Genomic DNA, 19,787 nt, shown 5'->3' with positions numbered 1-19,787 from the left:
ATAACACCTGAGCAGTGCCACAGGCTGATTGCCTCCATGCCACGCCGCATTGAAGCATCCTGGGCCTCCATAACACCTGAGCAGTGCCACAGGCTGATTGCCTCCATGCCACGCCGCATTGAAGCATCCTGGGCCTCCATAACACCTGAGCAGGGCCACAGGCTGATTGCCTCCATGCCACGCCGCATTGAAGCATCCTGGGCCTCCATAACACCTGAGCAGTGCTACAGGCTGATTGCCTCCATGCCACGCCGCATTGAAGCATCCTGGGCCTCCATAACACCTGAGCAGTGCCACAGGCTGATTGCCTCCATGCTACGCCGCATTGAAGCATCCTGGGCCTCCATAACACCTGAGCAGTGCCTCAGGCTGATTGCCTCCATGCCACGCCGCATTGAAGCATCCTGGGCCTCCATAACACCTGAGCAGTGCCACAGGCTGATTGCCTCCATGCCACGCCACATTGAAGCAGTCATTTCTGCAAAAGGATTCCCGACCAAGTATTGAGTGCATAACTGAACATAATTATGTGAAGGTTGACTTTTTTTTGTTTTAAAAACACTTTTCTTTTATTGGTCGGATGAAATATGCTAATTTTTTGAGATAGGAAATTTGGGTTTTCATGAGCTGTATGTCAAAATCATCAATATTAAAACAATAAAAGGCTTGAACTACTTCAGTTGTGTGTATTTGAATCTAAAATATATGAAAGTCTAATGTTTATCAGTACATTACAGAAAATAATGAACTTTATCACAATATGCTAATTTTTTGAGAAGATCCTGTATTTCCTGTTACATAATACCAGTTGCCTGGCTGTACTGCTGATCTCTTTGGCTGCAGTAGTGTCTGAATCACACACCTGAAACAAGCATGCAGCTAATGCGGTCACACTTCAGTCACCTGATCTGCTGCATGCTTGTTCAGGGGCTGTGGTTAAATGTTCTAGAAGTAGAGGATCAGCAGGGCTGCCAGGCAATCTGCATTTAATAATATAGGAACCCCCATATTCCTGCCACATTAAAGTTTTCCCATGTTGTAAGGACAGTAAGTGAGGTAATATTTGCTCCCCAAATAATGTCTCATGTATTTATAAGCAGCAGTAATCTAGATTCATAAGTAATCAATGAGGAGTCGTCTAACAACGGAAAAGAAAGACGTTAGATGAAGTAATACTACAAAATCACAGCTAATTCTGGGGGAGAGAGATGGCGGTATTATAACCTCTGTATCCCCGGCATCTCCTGGCAGCAAGCCTAGCAACTAACTGACTGTATCCTCATGTTATTATATCCCAGAATATAAGCGGTACGGAGGGGATCTGTATGGAATCACAGCTAATTCTGGAGGAGACAGATGGCGGTATTATACCCTCTGTATTCCCGGCATCTCCTGACAGCAAGCCTAGCAACTAACTGACTGTATCCTCATGTTATTATATCCCAGAATATAAGCGGTACGGAGGGGATCTGTATGAAATCACAGCTAATTCTGGAGGAGACAGATAGCGGTATTATAACCTCTGTATCCCCGGCATCTCCTGACAGCAAGCCTAGCAACTAACTGACTGCGTATCCTCATGTTATTATATCCCGGAATATAAGCGGTACGGAGGGGATCTGTATGAAATCACAGCTAATTCTGGGGGAGACAGATGGCGGTATTATAACCTCTGTATCCCCGGCATCTCCTGACAGCAAGCCTAGCAACTAACTGACTGTGTATCCTCATGTTATTATATCACCGAATATAAGCGGTACGGAGGGGATCTGTATGGAATCACAGCTAATTCTGGGGGAGAGAGATGGCGGTATTATAACCTCTGTATCCCCGGCATCTCCTGACAGCAAGCCTAGCAACTAACTGACTGTATCCTCATGTTATTATATCCCAGAATATAAGCGGTACGGAGGGGATCTGTATGAAATCACAGCTAATTCTGGAGGAGACAGATAGCGGTATTATAACCTCTGTATCCCCGGCATCTCCTGACAGCAAGCCTAGCAACTAACTGACTGTGTATCCTCATGTTATTATATCCCGGAATATAAGCGGTACGGAGGGGATCTGTATGAAATCACAGCTAATTCTGGGGGAGACAGATGGCGGTATTATAACCTCTGTATCCCCGGCATCTCCTGACAGCAAGCCTAGCAACTAACTGACTGTATCCTCATGTTATTATATCACCGAATATAAGCGGTACGGAGGGGATCTGTATGGAATCACAGCTAATTCTGGGGGAGAGAGATGGCGGTATTATAACCTCTGTATCCCCGGCATCTCCTGACAGCCTGCTTAGCAACTAACTGACTGTATCCTCATGTTATTATATCACCGAATATAAGCGGTACGGAGGGGATCTGTATGGATTCACAGCTAATTCTGGAGGAGACAGATGGCGGTATTATAACCTCTGTATCCCCGGCATCTCCTGACAGCAAGCCTAGCAACTAACTGACTGTATCCTCATGTTATTATATCCCCGAATATAAGCGGTACGGAGGGGATCTGTATGAAATCACAACTAATTCTGGAGGAGACAGATGGCGGTATTATAACCTCTGTATCCCCGGCATCTCCTGACAGCAAGCCTAGCAACTAACTGACTGTATCCTCGTGTTATTATATCCCAGTATATAAGCGGTACGGAGGGGATCTGTATGGAATCACAGCTAATTCTGGAGGAGACAGATGGCGGTATTATAACCTCTGTATCCCCGGCATCTCCTGGCAGCAAGCCTAGCAACTAACTGACTGCGTATCCTCGTGTTATTATATCCCCGAATATAAGCGGTACGGAGGGGATCTGTATGAAATCACAACTAATTCTGGAGGAGAGAGATGGCGGTATTATAACCTCTGTATCCCCGGCATCTCCTGGCAGCAAGCCTAGCAACTAACTGACTGCGTATCCTCATGTTATTATATCCCGGAATATAAGCGGTACGGAGGGGATCTGTATGAAATCACAGCTAATTCTGGAGGAGACAGATGGCGGTATTATAACCTCTGTATCCCTGGCATCTCCTGACAGCAAGCCTAGCAACTAACTGACTGCGTATCCTCATGTTATTATATCCCAGAATATAAGCGGTACGGAGGGGATCTGTATGAAATCACAGCTAATTCTGGAGGAGACAGATGGCTGTATTATAACCTCTGTATCCCCGGCATCTCCTGGCAGCAAGCCTAGCAACTAACTGACTGCGTATCCTCATGTTATTATATCCCAGAATATAAGCGGTACGGAGGGGATCTGTATGAAATCACAGCTAATTCTGGAGGAGACAGATGGCGGTATTATAACCTCTGTATCGCCGGCATCTCCTGACAGCAAGCCTAGCAACTAACTGACTGCATATCCTCATGTTATTATATCCCAGAATATAAGCGGTACGGAGGGGATCTGTATGAAATCACAGCTAATTCTGGAGGAGAGAGATGGCGGTATTATAACCTCTGTATTCCCGGCATCTCCTGACAGCAAGCCTAGCAACTAACTGACTGTATCCTCATGTTATTATATCCCAGAATATAAGCGGTACGGAGGGGATCTGTATGAAATCACAGCTAATTCTGGAGGAGAGAGATGGCGGTATTATAACCTCTGTATTCCCGGCATCTCCTGACAGCAAGCCTAGCAACTAACTGACTGTATCCTCATGTTATTATATCCCAGAATATAAGCGGTACGGAGGGGATCTGTATGGAATCACAGCTAATTCTGGAGGAGAGAGATGGCTGTATTATAACCTCTGTATCCCCGGCATCTCCTGGCAGCAAGCCTAGCAACTAACTGACTGTATCCTCGTGTTATTATATCCCAGAATATAAGCGGTACGGAGGGGATCTGTATGAAATCACAGCTAATTCTGGAGGAGAGAGATGGCGGTATTATAACCTCTGTATCCCCGGCATCTCCTGACAGCAAGCCTAGCAACTAACTGCCTGTATCCTCATGTTATTATATCCCAGAATATAAGCGGTACGGAGGGGATCTGTATGAAATCACAGCTAATTCTGGGGGAGACAGATGGCGGTATTATATCCTCTGTATCCCTGGCATCTCCTGACAGCAAGCCTAGCAACTAACTGACTGTATCCTCATGTTATTATATCCCAGAATATAAGGGGTACGGAGGGGATCTGTATGAAATCACAGCTAATTCTGGAGGAGAGAGATGGCGGTATTATAACCTCTGTATTCCCGGCATCTCCTGACAGCAAGCCTAGCAACTAACTGACTGTATCCTCATGTTATTATATACCAGAATATAAGCGGTACGGAGGGGATCTGTATGAAATCACAGCTAATTCTGGGGGAGACAGATGGCGGTATTATACCCTCTGTATCCCCGGCATCTCCCGACAGCAAGCCTAGCAACTGACTATATCCTCATGTTATTATATCCCGGAATATAAGCGGTACGGAGGGGATCTGTATGAAATCACAGCTAATTCTGGAGGAGAGAGATGGCGGTATTATAACCTCTGTATCCCCGGCATCTGATGACAGCAAGCCTAGCAACTAACTGACTGCGTATCCTCATGTTATTATATCCCAGAATATAAGCGGTACGGAGGGGATCTGTATGAAATCACAACTAATTCTGGAGGAGACAGATGGCGGTATTATAACCTCTGTATCCCCGGCATCTCCTGACAGCAAGCCTAGCAACTGACTGACTGCGTATCCTCATGTTATTATATCCCGGAATATAAGCGGTACGGAGGGGATCTGTATGAAATCACAGCTAATTCTGGAGGAGAGAGATGGCGGTATTATAACCTCTGTATCCCCGGCATCTCCTGACAGCAAGCCTAGCAACTAACTGACTGTATCCTCATGTTATTATATCCCGGAATATAAGAGGTACGGAGGGGATCTGTATGAAATCACAGCTAATTCTGGAGGAGAGAGATGGCGGTATTATAACCTCTGTATCCCCGGCATCTCCTGACAGCAAGCCTAGCAACTAACTGACTGTATCCTCGTGTTATTATATCACGGAATATAAGCGGTACGGAGGGGATCTGTATGGAATCACAGCTAATTCTGGAGGAGACAGATGGCGGTATTATAACCTCTGTATCCCCGGCATCTCCTGACAGCAAGCCTAGCAACTAACTGACTGTATCCTCATGTTATTATATCCCCGAATATAAGCGGTACGGAGGGGATCTGTATGAAATCACAGCTAATTCTGGAGGAGAGAGATGGTGGTATTATAACCTCTGTATCCCCGGCATCTCCTGGCAGCAAGCCTAGCAACTAACTGACTGCGTATCCTCATGTTATTATATCCCAGAATATAAGCGGTACGGAGGGGATCCGTATGAAATCACAGCTAATTCTGGAGGAGAGAGATGGCGGTATTATAACCTCTGTATCCCCGGCATCTCCTGACAGCAAGCCTAGCAACTAACTGACTGTATCCTCATGTTATTATATCCCAGAATATAAGCGGTACGGAGGGGATCTGTATGAAATCACAGCTAATTCTGGGGGAGACAGATGGCGGTATTATAACCTCTGTATCCCCGGCATCTCCTGACAGCAAGCCTAGCAACTAACTGAATATGTATCCTCGTGTTCTTATATCCCCAAATATAAGCGGTACGGAGGGGATCTGTATGAAATCACAACCGCTTTATCTGCCATGTATGACCATTGCCACCTGAGCCACAAATAACTCCTGCTATGAGAGTATGCTGCCTGCTTCTCATCACAGGCATAAGCACTGGGAGGAGGAGGTCACAGTGGGATGGGGAGGAGCCAATACTAGGGGAGGGAAGGAAGGCATGGCACTGCTGTGGGGGCAGGGCTGTTTGGGGAGAAGGGGTGTGGTCAGTGGGATGGGGAGGAGCCAATACTAGGGGAGGGAAGGAAGGCGTGGCACTGCTGTGGGGGGCAGGGCTGTTTGGGGAGAAGGGGTGTGGTCAGTGGGATGGGGAGGAGCCAATACTAAGGGAGGAAAGGAAGGCGTGGCACTGCTGTGGGGGGCAGGGCTGTTTGGGGAGAAGGGGTGTGGTCAGTGGGATGGCTAGGGGCCAATACTAGGGGAGGGAAGGAAGGCGTGGCACTGCTGTGGGGGGCAGGGCTGTTTGGGGAGAAGGGGTGTGGTCAGTGGGATGGGGAGGAGCCAATACTAGGGGAGGGAAGGAATGCGTGGCACTGCTGTGTGGGGGGGGGGGGGGGGGGGAAGGGCTGTCTGGACACAGTGGGATGTCTTGCTTGGCGATTCCCATGATTTGTATAGTTACATTCAGTTCCTGATCTGCTCACAGATGCCCCCGTACCCCTGTCTGGTGCCCACAGGGGCAGGATACTCACGGCCTGGCACAGGGTGTCCCCTTGTAGGGTCAGGACTCCTTTCACCTGGTCAGTGCTGCAGAGAAGGAAGGAGCAGAGTCAGAGGATCACCCTGATAACAGGGAGGAGGAGTCACGCACACACCCAGGACCCAGCATGCCTGATAACTCACCTGGAACTGCCCAGCACAAAGTTCTCTTGCTTAGTGGCGCCATCTGGTGTCCCTCCAGGAAGCGTGAATCTGCGCGACGCCTCCTACAGGAAAGAGGAAACGTTTACAGGATTTACTGCCAACCACAGATCTGTATAGCGGCAGCAACAGCGGGGGTCACATGCCGGGCATAGCTATCCTCCATCACTCTACCCCTCATCTGACCGCACAACCACCAACTGACCCCTAATATCTTCCATCCATATCCAGCCAATTCACTCATATTAATGGACTCTCTCAATTCTGCCAGATGGAAGACTTGTTCCATGAGCTCACACTCTAATCCTACCATAGTCATAGTCTAATGTCCTACCATATTATTATTATGTATTTATATAGCACTGACATCTTCTGCAGCACATTACAAAGTATATAGTCATGTCACTGGCTGTCCTCAGAGCTCACACTCTAATCCTACCATAGTCATAGTCTAATGTCCTACCATATTATTATTATTATTATTATGTATTTATATAGCACTGACATCTTCTGCAGCACATTACAAAGTATATAGTCATGTCACTGACTGTCCTCAGAGGAGCTCACACTCTAATCCTACCATAGTCATATGTCCTACCATATTATTATTATTATTATGTATTTATATAGCACTGACATCTCCTGCAGCACTGTACAGAGTACATAGTCATGTCACTGACTGTCCTCAGAGGAGCTCACACTAACCTTACCATAGTCATAGTCTAATGTCCTCCCATATTATTATTATGTATTTATATAGCACTGACATCTGCAGCACATTACAGAGAAGATAGTCATGTCACTGACTGTCCTCAGAGGAGCTCACACTCTAATCCTGCCATAGTAATAGTCTAATGTCCTACCCTATTATTATTATGTATTTATATAGCACTGACATCTTCTGCAGCACATTACAGAGTACATAGTCATGTCACTGACTGTCCTCAGAGGAGCTCACACTCTAATCCTACCATAGTCATAGTGTAATGTCCTACCATATTATTATTATTATTATGTATTTATATAGCACTGACATCTTCTGCAGTACATTACAGAGTACATAGTCATGTCAGGTGGAGTCAGTGAGTAGGAGGTGGAGTCAGTGAGTAGGAGGTGGAGTCAGTGAGTAGGAGGCGGAGTCTTACCTTCAGTATGTCCTGCAGCTGTTTGAGGACAGAGTGTACCTCTTCCTTTAGCAGCCATTTGAACTCTTCCTCCTGTGATTGGAAGACACAGATTAGCACACGTTAGATTAGCGCAGTGTATGAGCAGCCAGCAGATCTCTCTCTCTCTCGATCTGTCCATACATCCTGAGGTGTATGGGCAGATTTCTCCTACTGAAGCCCTTTAATAATAGAGTATGGCGGTGAGATGCCGGATCCTGCGGGCGTCCAGTCATCGCTCTCCAGGTGGAGTCAGTTTCAGCAGCACAGATCCAGCAATGTGACCCCAACACACAACTGATCTGTTGTCAGTAAACACAGGAATCTCACTCTGCTGGTTCTGTACAGCTCAGAGACTTTCTCAACCTTTCTACTCTGGAGGAACCCTGCAAATAACTTTTTGATCTCGAGGAACCCCGGCATTTATTTTTCAGGAGGCATAGTCTTTAAAAGTATGTGTGGCTGTTTATTTCACTACCCCCTATTACACTGCCTCTCATTATACTGTCTCCTGAGCCCCCCCCAATATAGTGCTTCTTGTTACAGTATCCCCCAGGGCTGTGGAGTCGGGGCAATTTTGGAGTACCTGGAGTCTGGAGAAAATGCACCGATTAATGAAATTAATTAAAATAGAAAATATGGTAAAATGTTCTCAGATAATAGTCATCATAAATAATGTATATATACAGTAATAGCTGTGCTTAGTCCACAAAAATGAAATAAACCAATCAAAATGAGTTACTTGTGCTGCTTCAATAAAGCAGTCCCCGTATTTATAAGGTCAGATATACAGATCTGATTGTGACTGTATATGTGATGTGTACACAGGAATCTCTTATATATACTAAATAACATCTATGCTGTAAGAATAAAGCCTGATGTGTAGCCGTGTCACTAATAGAGATGGTCAACGAGATGGAAATAATTCTGCATTGATGCTGATTTATGCAAATGTATGCACTCCCTTTGCTGATGAAATCAAATAATTTGATATGTTAAAATTTGGTTTGGTGACTACAAATTAAAGGGTATCTGAGAAGGATGAACAGAGAAAAGTGTTGTACATACCTGGGGCTTCCTCCAGCCCTCTTCAAGCCATTCGGTCCCTCGCTGTCCTCCTCCGCTACATGAATCTTCTGCTATGAGTCCCGGTAATTCAGCCAGTCAGAGCAGTCCAGCCACGTGCCGCTTCCACAGCCAGGAACGTTCTGCACTTGCACAATAGTGCTGCGCAGGTGTAGTACGCTCCCGGCGGCGGAGTGTGTGCATGCGCACTACGCCAGACTGGCTCAAGCACCTGGACTCATAGCAGAAGATCCAGGTGGCAGAGGAGGACAGCGAGGGACTGATTAGCCTGAAGGGGGCTGGAGGAAGCCCCAGGTATGTATAAAAACTTTAATTTCATCTGTCTCAGGTTTACTTTGTTACACAGTAGTACTATACTCTACATATGCATTCCCCACAGAGCTGCAGGGAATCCACTGAGAATGTTGTGCACATTGAACACAGAGGTGTTGTCTGTCACCCATAAACCTGGTTCAGATTGTACATGAAGAATGTGTAATAGAGGAAGAATCCCCTCGTTCCCCTGCAGAGTACCTGCACATCACTCTTACATGTGCCCACAGTTACATTGCCTAGGGCCTGATCCATGTTCAGATTGTGCATGAAGAATGTGTAATAGAGGAAGAATCTCCTCATTCCCCTGCAGAGTACCTGCACATCACTCTTACATGTACCCAGTGTTACATTGCCTAGGGCCTGATAGATGTTCTTTGTTCCTGTCTTCTACAAGTACTCTTACCAAGGACTAGTTTTAGTCTATGACTAAAAGTATTAGAGGCAGAAGATCAGCTGAATAGCCAGGTAACTGGTATTTTTAAAAGGGAATAAATATGGCAGCCTCCATATCGCTCTTACTTCAGTTGTACTTTAGAATTCCTAAGCGTTGGCAGTTAATAGATGCATTTCATGCTGCATACTTCCAATCAACAAAATTGTAATATGCAAAATTAGAGGAGTCGGTGGAATCCTAACCTGAGGAGTCTGAGTCGGTGGATTTTTGTACCGACTCTACAGCCCTGGTATCCCCGATTATAATGCGCTCTATAATACTTCCCCCACGATGGGGAAAAATGCCAGGGAACCCTGCAGAGTACTCAAGGAACCCTGGCTGAGAAAGCCTGGCTCAGAGCCTTTCCTGCCTTCTCTGGATCAGATATACGGAGATAAACAACCAGGAGTGCGATGTCCAGAGCAGCCACTCCCACCCAGAGCCGCCACTCCCACCCAGCCAGGAGCGCCCAGAGCCGCCACTCCCAGCCAGCCAGGAGCGCCCAGTGCCGCCACTCCCAGCCAGCCAGGAGCGCCCAGAGCAGCCGCTCCCTCCCAGCCAGGAGCGCCCAGAGCAGCCGCTCCCACCCAGCCACGAGCGCCCCAGAGCAGCCGCTCCCACCCAGCCAGGAGCGCCCCAGAGCAGCCACTCCCACCCAGCCCGGAGCGCCCAGAGCAGCCGATCCCACCCAGCCACGAGCACCAAGAGCAGCCGCTCCCACCCAGCCAGGTGCGCCAAGAGCATCCGCTCCCACCCAGCCAGGTGCGCCCAGAGCAGCCGCTCCCACCCAGCCACGAACGCCCCAGAGCAGCCGCTCCCACCCAGCCAGGAGCGCCAAGAGCAGCCGCTCCCACCCAGCCAGGTGCGCCAAGAGCATCCGCTCCCACCCAGCCAGGTGCGCCCAGAGCAGCCGCTCCCACCCAGCCAGGTGCGCCCAGAGCAGCCGCTCCCACCCAGCCAGGAGCGCCCAGAGCAGCCACTCCCAACCAGCCAGGAGCGCCCAGAGCAGCCAACCCCACCCAGCCAGGAGCGCCCAGAGCAGCCAACCCCACCCAGCCAGGAGCGCCCACAGAGCAGCCGCTCCCACCCAGCCCGGAGCACCCACAGAGCAGCCGCTCCCACCCAGCCAGGTGCGCCAAGAGCATCCGCTCCCACCCAGCCAGGTGCGCCCAGAGCAGCCGCTCCCACCCAGCCACGAACGCCCCAGAGCAGCCGCTCCCACCCAGCCCGGAGCGCCCAGAGCAGCCGCTCCCACCCAGCCAGGAGCGCCAAGAGCAGCCGCTCCCACCCAGCCAGGAGCGCCAAGAGCAGCCGCTCCCACCCAGCCAGGTGCGCCCAGAGCAGCCGCTCCCACCCAGCCAGGTGTGCCCAGAGCAGCCGCTCCCACCCAGCCAGGAGCGCCCAGAGCAGCCACTCCCAACCAGCCAGGAGCGCCCAGAGCAGCCAACCCCACCCAGCCAGGAGCGCCCAGAGCAGCCAACCCCACCCAGCCAGGAGCGCCCACAGAGCAGCCACTCCCACCCAGCCCGGAGCGCCCACAGAGCAGCCACTCCCACCCAGCCCGGAGCGCCCAGAGCAGCCGATCCCACCCAGCCACGAGCGCCCCAGAGCAGCCGCTCCCACCCAGCCAGGAGCGCCCCAGAGCAGCCACTCCCACCCAGCCACGAGCACCAAGAGCAGCCACTCCCACCCAGCCACGAGCGCCAAGAGCAGCCGCTCCCACCCAGCCAGGTGCGCCAAGAGCATCCGCTCCCACCCAGCCAGGTGCGCCCAGAGCAGCCGCTCCCACCCAGCCACGAGCGCCCCAGAGCAGCCGCTCCCACCCAGCCCGGAGCGCCCAGAGCAGCCGCTCCCACCCAGCCAGGAGCGCCAAGAGCAGCCGCTCCCACCCAGCCAGGTGCGCCAAGAGCATCCGCTCTCACCCAGCCAGGTGCGCCAAGAGCATCCGCTCCCACCCAGCCAGGTGCGCCCAGAGCAGCCGCTCCCACCCAGCCAGGAGCGCCCAGAGCAGCCGCTCCCACCCAGCCAGACGTCTAATCAGAGAGAAGAGTGTCACAAACAGTAAAAGACACACATACTGTCCGCGCACGGTAACCTAACATACTGGCGCTGGAGTAATTATCTGATAACAACCCCCTTTCCCGTCCTCTGCAGTCACAAGGAAGCCATCAGGGACACCTAATGACAGTCACACTGCAAGGACCGGGCTCCTCAGACAGCGGACAAAGTCCACATTGTGACACTGCGAGGTCAGACGCAATGCAATTAGGAAGAATTAGGAAGAATTAACCCTGAACTCCAGAAAACACGTGACATTCATTCATGTACCAGCAGCACACTGGAGCTGGGCGAGGATAAGCAGAAGACGGGTCCATAACCCCACCAGAGCCTCATGAGCAAACAGGAGGAACCAGCTTCAGCCAGATATACCAGTGGTCCTCAAACTAAGGCCCTCGGGCCGAATGCGGCCCCCTGAGGCTTTTTAACCGGCCCCCCACACACAAAATATATTACTTATAGATGCAGTCAGCTACATCTTTAAATATTGGTGGTCCACATACAGAATAGCAGTGCTGGCCCCACCCATCCACATGGAAGCCAGAAAGCAGTAATTTCGCTGGTTTCCAATCAAATTCCACAACAACAACAACAAATAACATTTGTAAAGCGCTTTTCTCCCGTAGGACTCAAAGCGCATAAGCATGGCTCCGACCATCGTGATGCAGAGGAAGAATTTTATAAATCTGGAAATGCCAGGCTAAACAGGTGGCTTTTCAGTCTGGATTTGAATAGCTCCAGGGATGGTGCTGTCTTTACCGGGTGTGGTAGGGAGTTCCAAAGAGTAGGGGCAGCATGACAGAAGGCTCTGTCTCCAGATTTTTTGAGGTGCACTCTGGGAGTGACCAAGTTTACAGAACTTGCTGATCTGAGGTTGTGAGAGGTGTGGTGCAGCTTCAGCAAGTCCTTCATGTATCCAGGGCCCAGACTGTGCAGGGATTTGAATGTCAGCAGTCCAATCTTGAAGAGTATTCTCCATTCTACTGGTAGCCAGTGCAGTGAGCGAAGGATCGGTGTAATGTGACAGTGGCGAGGCTGGTTTGTTAGCAATCTGGCAGCAGCATTCTGCACTAATTGCAGGCGACGCAGGTCCTTTTTGGGGAGGCCAGCATAAAGGGCATTGCAGTAGTCCAGCCGTGATGTGATGAAGGCGTGGACTAGGGTTGGAAGATCCTCTGGGGGAATCAGATGTTTAATCTTTGCAATGTTCTTCAGATGAAAGAAGGAAGATTTAACTACAGATGAAATTTGGTTTCTGAAACTCAATTCCCCATCGATTAGTACGCCAAGGCTGCGCACAAGGTTGGAGCTGTTTATGTCTGAATTCCCAATCCTGATTGGTGTTGCTTTAGGATAGAGCTGTTTTGATGGCGAGCACTGGCTTTGGACAAACAGGACCTCAGTTTTGTCAGCATTCAGGTGACGCTGCTGTCCAATTGGACTGCAGGTTGTCACCTGGGCATGGTTCACTGTCTGGCCCGCAAAGACTTCTACATCATCTTATGTATCCGCCAGCCCCCCAGCAGTCTGAAGTATGTTGACCCGGCCCTCCACCCAAAATGTTTGCAACCCCCCCGAGATATACAGTCCAGTGCTGAAGGTTCAAGTAGGTGTGAAAATATACAGGAAACAAAGAATGCTTTCACAAATATAAATAACGAGGATTGTTTACCATCAATTTACAAAATGCAAAGTGAGCGAATAAATGTAAACTGAATCTAATCAATATTTGGGGTTACTACCTTTTGCCTTCACACCAGTATCAGCTCTCATTAGGCTGTGGAAGGCATGAGCACCGGCGCGGTTGTTGAATGGCGCGGTGAGCGGGGGACGGACGTAAGAAGGTTGGCGTCTGTCATTTATGCAGTTATGTCTCTGCATACTCACTCATGACCATGTGACGGCCGTGCTGCTGCGTACGCACACGCCGGGGCTTCTGGGATGCTTGGAGAACCTGTAATAAAGAAAACTTCCCCTGGGGTATACTTACCTCGGGATCCTAATGAGGATTCCCCCGTCCTCTCCACCCTCCGGGATCCAGCGCTGGCAGCCCCCGAACACTGGCGAGGTAAATATTTACCTACCGCGATCTCGTGCAGCCCAAGCAGCGGCTTTCCGATGGGCTGCGGTGGGAATATCAGAGCCCAATAGAGACCGCTGTACTCTGCATGTGCGAGTGGCCTGTGCAGGACAGCAGACCCGATCAGGCTCAGCTATTTCCACCGCAGCCCATGGGAAAGCTGGGATCGCGGGAGGTAAATACTGCAGGCGATTCCGCACCACAGCAGACAGGCATGTCAGCTGATCTCAGGAGTCCCAGCGCTGGATTCCTGAGGCTTAGGAGGATGGGGGGGGGGGGGGGGGGGGGAACCTCGATAAGATCTGGGGGCTTCCCCCTCCCGAGGTGAGAAGCCCCCGGGGCTGTTTTTTTGTTAATGGTTTCTTTAAGTATTTGTAAAGGGGCCCATACACTGGTCAATTTCAACCATCGATTGACGGCCGGTTCGCCCACTCTGATCGAATCGGCTAGAAGTAAATGCAGCAGGAAGCGTGATAAACCATCCAATTGATCGATTTCCAGCTAATTTCGATCGATTTGCTTGATCGGTCCTGATGGAAAATCTAGGTCAATCGGCCGCTGGATGGCAGATGGATGGCCCATAGACTTGCATTGGAGCTAATGGTGCAATAATGCATTTCAATCTATTTTAATAGATTTCACTCTGAACTATCTGTTCCTAGTGTGTGGCCCACATCAGATACCTTCCTGACAGATTCGACCTGACAGAAATCTGACAGAAATCTGATGGTCGAATCTGCGGCAAATCTATCAGTGTATGGCCACCTTTACTCGTGTCATTAGACCGGTGTCAGGTTGATATAATTACACATACTGTGTAACTCTATTCTTATACCCTTCATGTTTGTGAACTGCTTGTTTAAATTGATTTTATTTAAAGGACCTCTGTCACGAAAATCATAAAATGTAAAATACATGATAACATATACAAATAAGTAGTAAGTTTCTTCCGGAGCCATCATTTAATTTTCTCCTATGTTGCTGTCACTTACAGTAAGTAGTAGAAATCTGACAGATTTTGGACTAGCCCATCTTCTCATAGGTGGGTTCTTAGGGTTTCCTTTATTTTTAAAAGCACTTAGTGAATGGCAGTTGCTCCGTCCAACTGCCAAAATAGTGTGCAGCGAGCAGGGAGGCTGGCCAGCAGCTTTGTATTAATTATTTTCAGGGAATGTCTTTATAAAGAATAAAGGCCATGCTGAGAATCCCCCATGGAGAGATGGACTAACCCAAAACCTGTCGGTTCTGTCAGATTTCTACTACCTACTGTAAGTGACAGCAACATAGGAGAAAAGTCATTTATGGCTCATTTCACTCTAGAAGAAATGTACTTATTTGTATGGGTTTTACATTTTTAAAATGTAAGATTTTCGCAACAGTTCCTCTTTAAGAGATAAGTCCCTAATAAAGGCATTGGTGATAATTTGGGATCTAGGTGCGTTTTCATCTGCTCAGCCGCGGTTGTCCGCTTTGTTTGAAGTTATACATTTTACTTACATAGCTATGTACTGGATTTGGTGCTTTGAGCTCCACATTGCTGTGTCTACTATCTGTCTCTCCTACAAAGGTCTCTGCGGCGATATCAGCGACTTTCCACCACAGTCTTCTATAAATGGAAACCGCTCGGGTAAAAGTGACAAACGCTTCCAGAACCACTTCCTCCCCTCCGCTGACCACAGAAACTGCTCAGCAGACTCACAGAGCACAGCGCTGCAATAAAGGGGGGGGGGGGGACTGCTAGTGTCAGCACCCATAATGCAACGCTGCAGGGCACAACCATTCCTTGCTGCCAAGGTAAAGCTCCTACCCGCCAGACACACGCAATAAGGGCCCACACCCGCCAGACACACACACACACACAATAAGGGCCAGCCAGACACAATAAGGGCTCGCAGAGTGCCCTTATTGTGCAGAGATCAGCAGAGCAGGACCTGCTCCTCACAGATCTACGCCAAGTCACTATATTGTGTCTGGAAACAAGCAGCTATTCCAGCATAAAGGTCAAGCATATAATCCCTGAAGAGTTATATTACACGGATAATCACATGCAGTCACTGGGGATGCTGCAGCAGAGGATTCTGGGAAGAGGACTCGCATGTGGTGCGTAGAGAATGATCCCCGTATCTGGTTACAGAAAGAGCATTTCCCAGCATGCAGTGCATTCCCATGAAAGGCTGATCTACCCCAATCCAGCAATCAGGAGCGATTATAAATAGACGATTGTGGGGTGGGGCAGGTCGCAGTCTCGGGACAGTCATGGCCAACATTTTGGTTGAAAGACGTTGGTGCTATCAGAGGAGGTTTTGGTCCCAGGCTTTAGTCAGGCCTGCATTCTTAAATCCTGTACCCACATCACAATTTTTCAAACGATTTACCCAGCGACCGGTGATTTGAGCGATGAGCGATCGTTCCCTTGATCTCACTACGAGGGTACAGGTGCACGATCATGCGAATGTCGATTTTCAACAAGTGCCGATGACCATCACATCGGATCTTTAAGATCCGACGACTCCCGCACAAAAGTACCGCGATTGCTTCAAGTCTTGTCCCCGCCCATCGTGTGCCGTCGTGCATACTCACCATCAGGAACATGGGACTGAGGAGCGCTCGTCAGGGAGACATCGCTAGATCCATCTTACTTCATTGCAGGGTGAGTACTCAGCTTTAGGGTAAATAGTGAGCAAGTCCGCTTCATAGATGAGAAGCGACCCCACACATGAATTGTGAGTGAGCCCTATACCTTGGAGAAGCAGCCCCACACATGAATTGTGAATGAGCCCGCTCCCTTGGATGAGAAGCAGCCCCACACATGAATTGTGAGTGAGCCCGCTCCCTGGGATGAGAAGCAGCCCCACACATGAATTGCGAGTGAGCCCGCTCCCTGGGATGAGAAGCAGCCCCACACATGAATTGTGAGTGAGCCCGCCCCCTGGGATAGGAAGCAGCCCCACACATGAATTGTGAGTGAGGCCACTCCCTTGTATGAGAAGCAGCCCCACACATGAATTGTGAGTGAGCCCACTCCCTTGGATGAGAAGCAGCCCCACACATGAATTGTGAGTGAGCCCGCTCCCTGGGATGAGAAGCAGCCCACACATGAATGGTCGCAGGATCCCTTACGGTTGGCATGAGACATGACTGATGGCAGCACTCACCTTTTCTTCTCCGGACAATAATTTAGCAAGATGCCCCAAACATTCATAAGAAGGCATTATTATTATTATTACTATTTATATAGCGCCGACATTACGCAGCGCTGTACAGTATAGATATAGATATAGATAGAGAGAGAGAGATATATAGAGATATAGATAGATAGATCTTGTCACTAACTGTCCCTCAAAGGAGCTCACAATCTAATCCCTACCATTGCCATATGTCTATATTATGTAGTGTAAGTACTGTAGTCTAGGGCCAATTTTTTAGGGGGAGCCAATTAACTTATCCGTATGTTTTTGGAGTGTGGGAGGAAACCGGAGTGCCTGGAGGAAACCCACACAGACACAGAGAGAACATACAAACTCTTTGCAGATAGTGCCCTGGGTGGGATTCGAACCAGGGACCCAGCGCTGCAAGGCGAGAGCGCTAACCACTACGCCACCGTGCTGCCCACCTTCATCAGAGATTATGTCTTTACCCCACTCCTCAGCAGTCCAATCCCTGTACTTATTACAGAATATCAGCCGTCCCTGGTGTCTCTCTTGGAGGGAAGTGGCTTCTTTGCTGCTCTTCCAGATAAAAGGCCATCCTACAGAAATCTCCTCACTGGCCTGCTGCCCATCCTGAGCCAGCTCTGTGCTGGTGGCATCCCGATACTGCAGCTGAATCATCTATAGGGGACGGTCCTGGAGCTTGCTGGACTTTCACAGGCACCCTGAAACCTTCTTCACAATCATTAAAACCCTTGATCATTCATGCTGAATGAGTTAGAATATCAGACTGGATGATTTCTAAGGAGGGTGAATCACCATTTATCAAATGGTTGATTTAGGTACAATCTTAGTGGCAGCAATATCTTCTGAAGCACAAGGATGGCTGGACGCCTTTCCTTGCAGGTGACCATGGCTAACAGAGGAAGAACAATGATTTCAAGCAACACCCTCCTTAGAAATCATCCAGTCTGATATTCTAACTCATTCAGCATGAATGATCTCCAGCCTTGTGCTCCCCAACCCTCACCAGCGTTACCGAGAAGAACTGGAAGATGACCAAGGATCTCAGCTGGTCCTTTCGTAGCAGGACTGAAATGCAGTGAATTTTTTTTTTTTTTTTAAACGGGTGGGTGTGTGTGGGGGGGGGGGCGAGTTCATTTCCATGGCAGAGAAGGACTCTGCGATCCTGGGGTACAGTCACAGCCACATTACCATCATACAAACTGAAGCACTTTGTGAAAACCACCATTTGTGTCACTCTGAAGAGTTTTGTGCAGGACTGTAGACAAGCAGCAATCCCACAACCCAGAGACATACTCTGTGGCTGCACCCCCCTCACCTGCCAGATAATCACCGGGAGCAGGAGAGATCTGCTGACAGACATACTCTGTGGCTGCACCCTCCTCACCTGCCAGATAATCACCGGGAGCAGGAGAGATCTGATGAAAGACATTAACCCTGCAGGCACCAGTGCCAGCATATCCCCAGCAAGCCTCTGCCAGGCCTATAATATCCCATTATCCCCGCTCCTCACACTGTTTACTCACCTAGAGCCAGCTGGCCACACTGACAGCCATAAACACACATTATCCTCATCTACTATTACCGATTGTTCCGCACAGATTGCTCTCACGTGCTACAGATCATCACTGCACACCCTGGAGAGGATTTATACAATGCTGGAGAGCAAACAGAGATCTGCCATAAACCCAAGGGCCACAGATAAAATCACACCTGAACTGAGAGGGGTATGGAGGCGTCCATATTTCCTGTTACACAATACCAGTTGCCTGGCAGTCCTGCTGATCTCTGGCTGCAGTAGTATCTGAATCACACCCGAAACCAGCCTGCAGCTAATCCAGTCACCTGATCTGCTGCATGCTTGTTCGGGGGCTATGGCTAAAACTATTAGAGGCTGAGCAGGACAGCCAGGCAATCTGCATTGTTGAAGGGCTCGTTCACACTACTAAGAGGTTTGTGATTCTAAAAGCTCTTGCTAATGTTAAGAAGTCAAAACAGTTACTGCCCCAAATATATACGTTAACCACTTTTTCCCGTAAAATAGGTCCCTATATGTCCCCATTTTCCTTCCTGCAGAAACTGTGCAGTGCAAGCGGGATTGTGGGAAGATTTCTTTGCTACAGTGTCAGGCTTATCTCAGCATGCAAATAACAGAAAGCTTCCTGTGGATAAGAGAAGGACACTATGACCAGAAGAAAGTCATTGAGTCCTCCCAGCCCTTTGAAGCGTTCACTCTAATGTAAAGCTCCATACACAAGCATGATTAGAGGACACATCCGAGCAAAAATAATCTCCTTACCTGGGGCTTCCTCCAGCCCCTGGCAGCCAACATGTCCCTTGCTGCAGCTCCTGTGTCCCGGGATGCCCTCCGGTGCAGATGCCGACTTTGCCAGGTTGTCATCTTCTGTGCCTGTGCGAGTGCGTGGCCACGCCACTTACATGGTTTGGAGAGTTCTGCGCAGGCGAGGTCGGTATCTCCTGTGCGAGTGTGCGGCCGCGCCACTCACATGGCTTGGAGAGTTCTGCACAGGTGAGGTCGGTATCTCCTGTGCGAGTGCGTGGCCACGCCACTTACATGGTTTGGAGAGTTCTGCGCAGGCGAGGTCGGTATCTCCTGTGCGAGTGTGCGGCCGCGCCACTCACATGGTTTGGAGAGTTCTGCGCAGGTGAGGTCGGTATCTCCTGTGCGAGTGTGCGGCCGCGCCACTCACATGGTTTGGAGAGTTCTGCGCAGGTGAGGTCGGTATCTCCTGTGCGAGTGTGCGGCCGCGCCACTCACATGGTTTGGAGAGTTCTGCGCAGGCGAGGTCGGTATCTCCTGTGCGAGTGTGCGGCCGCGCCACTCACATGGTTTGGAGAGTTCTGCGCAGGCGAGGTCGGTATCTCCTGTGCGGCCGCGCCACTCACATGGTTTGGAGAGTTCTGCGCAGGCGAGGTCGGTATCTCCTGTGCGGCCGCGCCACTCACATGGTT

At 49.6% G+C, this 19,787-nt stretch overlaps 1 protein-coding gene across 3 annotated transcripts in view; it reads right to left on the bottom strand.

Annotated features, from left to right (window-relative positions):
- Nucleotides 1–19,787, bottom strand: part of ROGDI (rogdi atypical leucine zipper) — a 60,978-nt gene that overhangs the window by 23,679 nt on the left and 17,512 nt on the right. For all 3 annotated transcript variants that reach the window (XM_068246411.1, XM_068246412.1, XM_068246410.1), the window contains exons 2-4: nucleotides 7,652–7,723; nucleotides 6,489–6,571; nucleotides 6,338–6,392 (exon numbers count right to left, since the gene is read on the bottom strand). In XM_068246411.1, coding sequence (XP_068102512.1) covers nucleotides 6,338–6,392; nucleotides 6,489–6,571; nucleotides 7,652–7,723 — 210 coding nt within the window. The remainder of the gene's footprint in view (nucleotides 1–6,337; nucleotides 6,393–6,488; nucleotides 6,572–7,651; nucleotides 7,724–19,787) is intronic.

Source organism: Hyperolius riggenbachi, chromosome 7 (genome assembly GCF_040937935.1).
Source record: "Hyperolius riggenbachi isolate aHypRig1 chromosome 7, aHypRig1.pri, whole genome shotgun sequence".
NCBI classification, from domain to species: domain Eukaryota; kingdom Metazoa; phylum Chordata; class Amphibia; order Anura; family Hyperoliidae; genus Hyperolius; species Hyperolius riggenbachi.
Note: the sequence above shows the minus strand (reverse complement) of the source record. Positions and strands in the feature narration are given on the sequence as shown.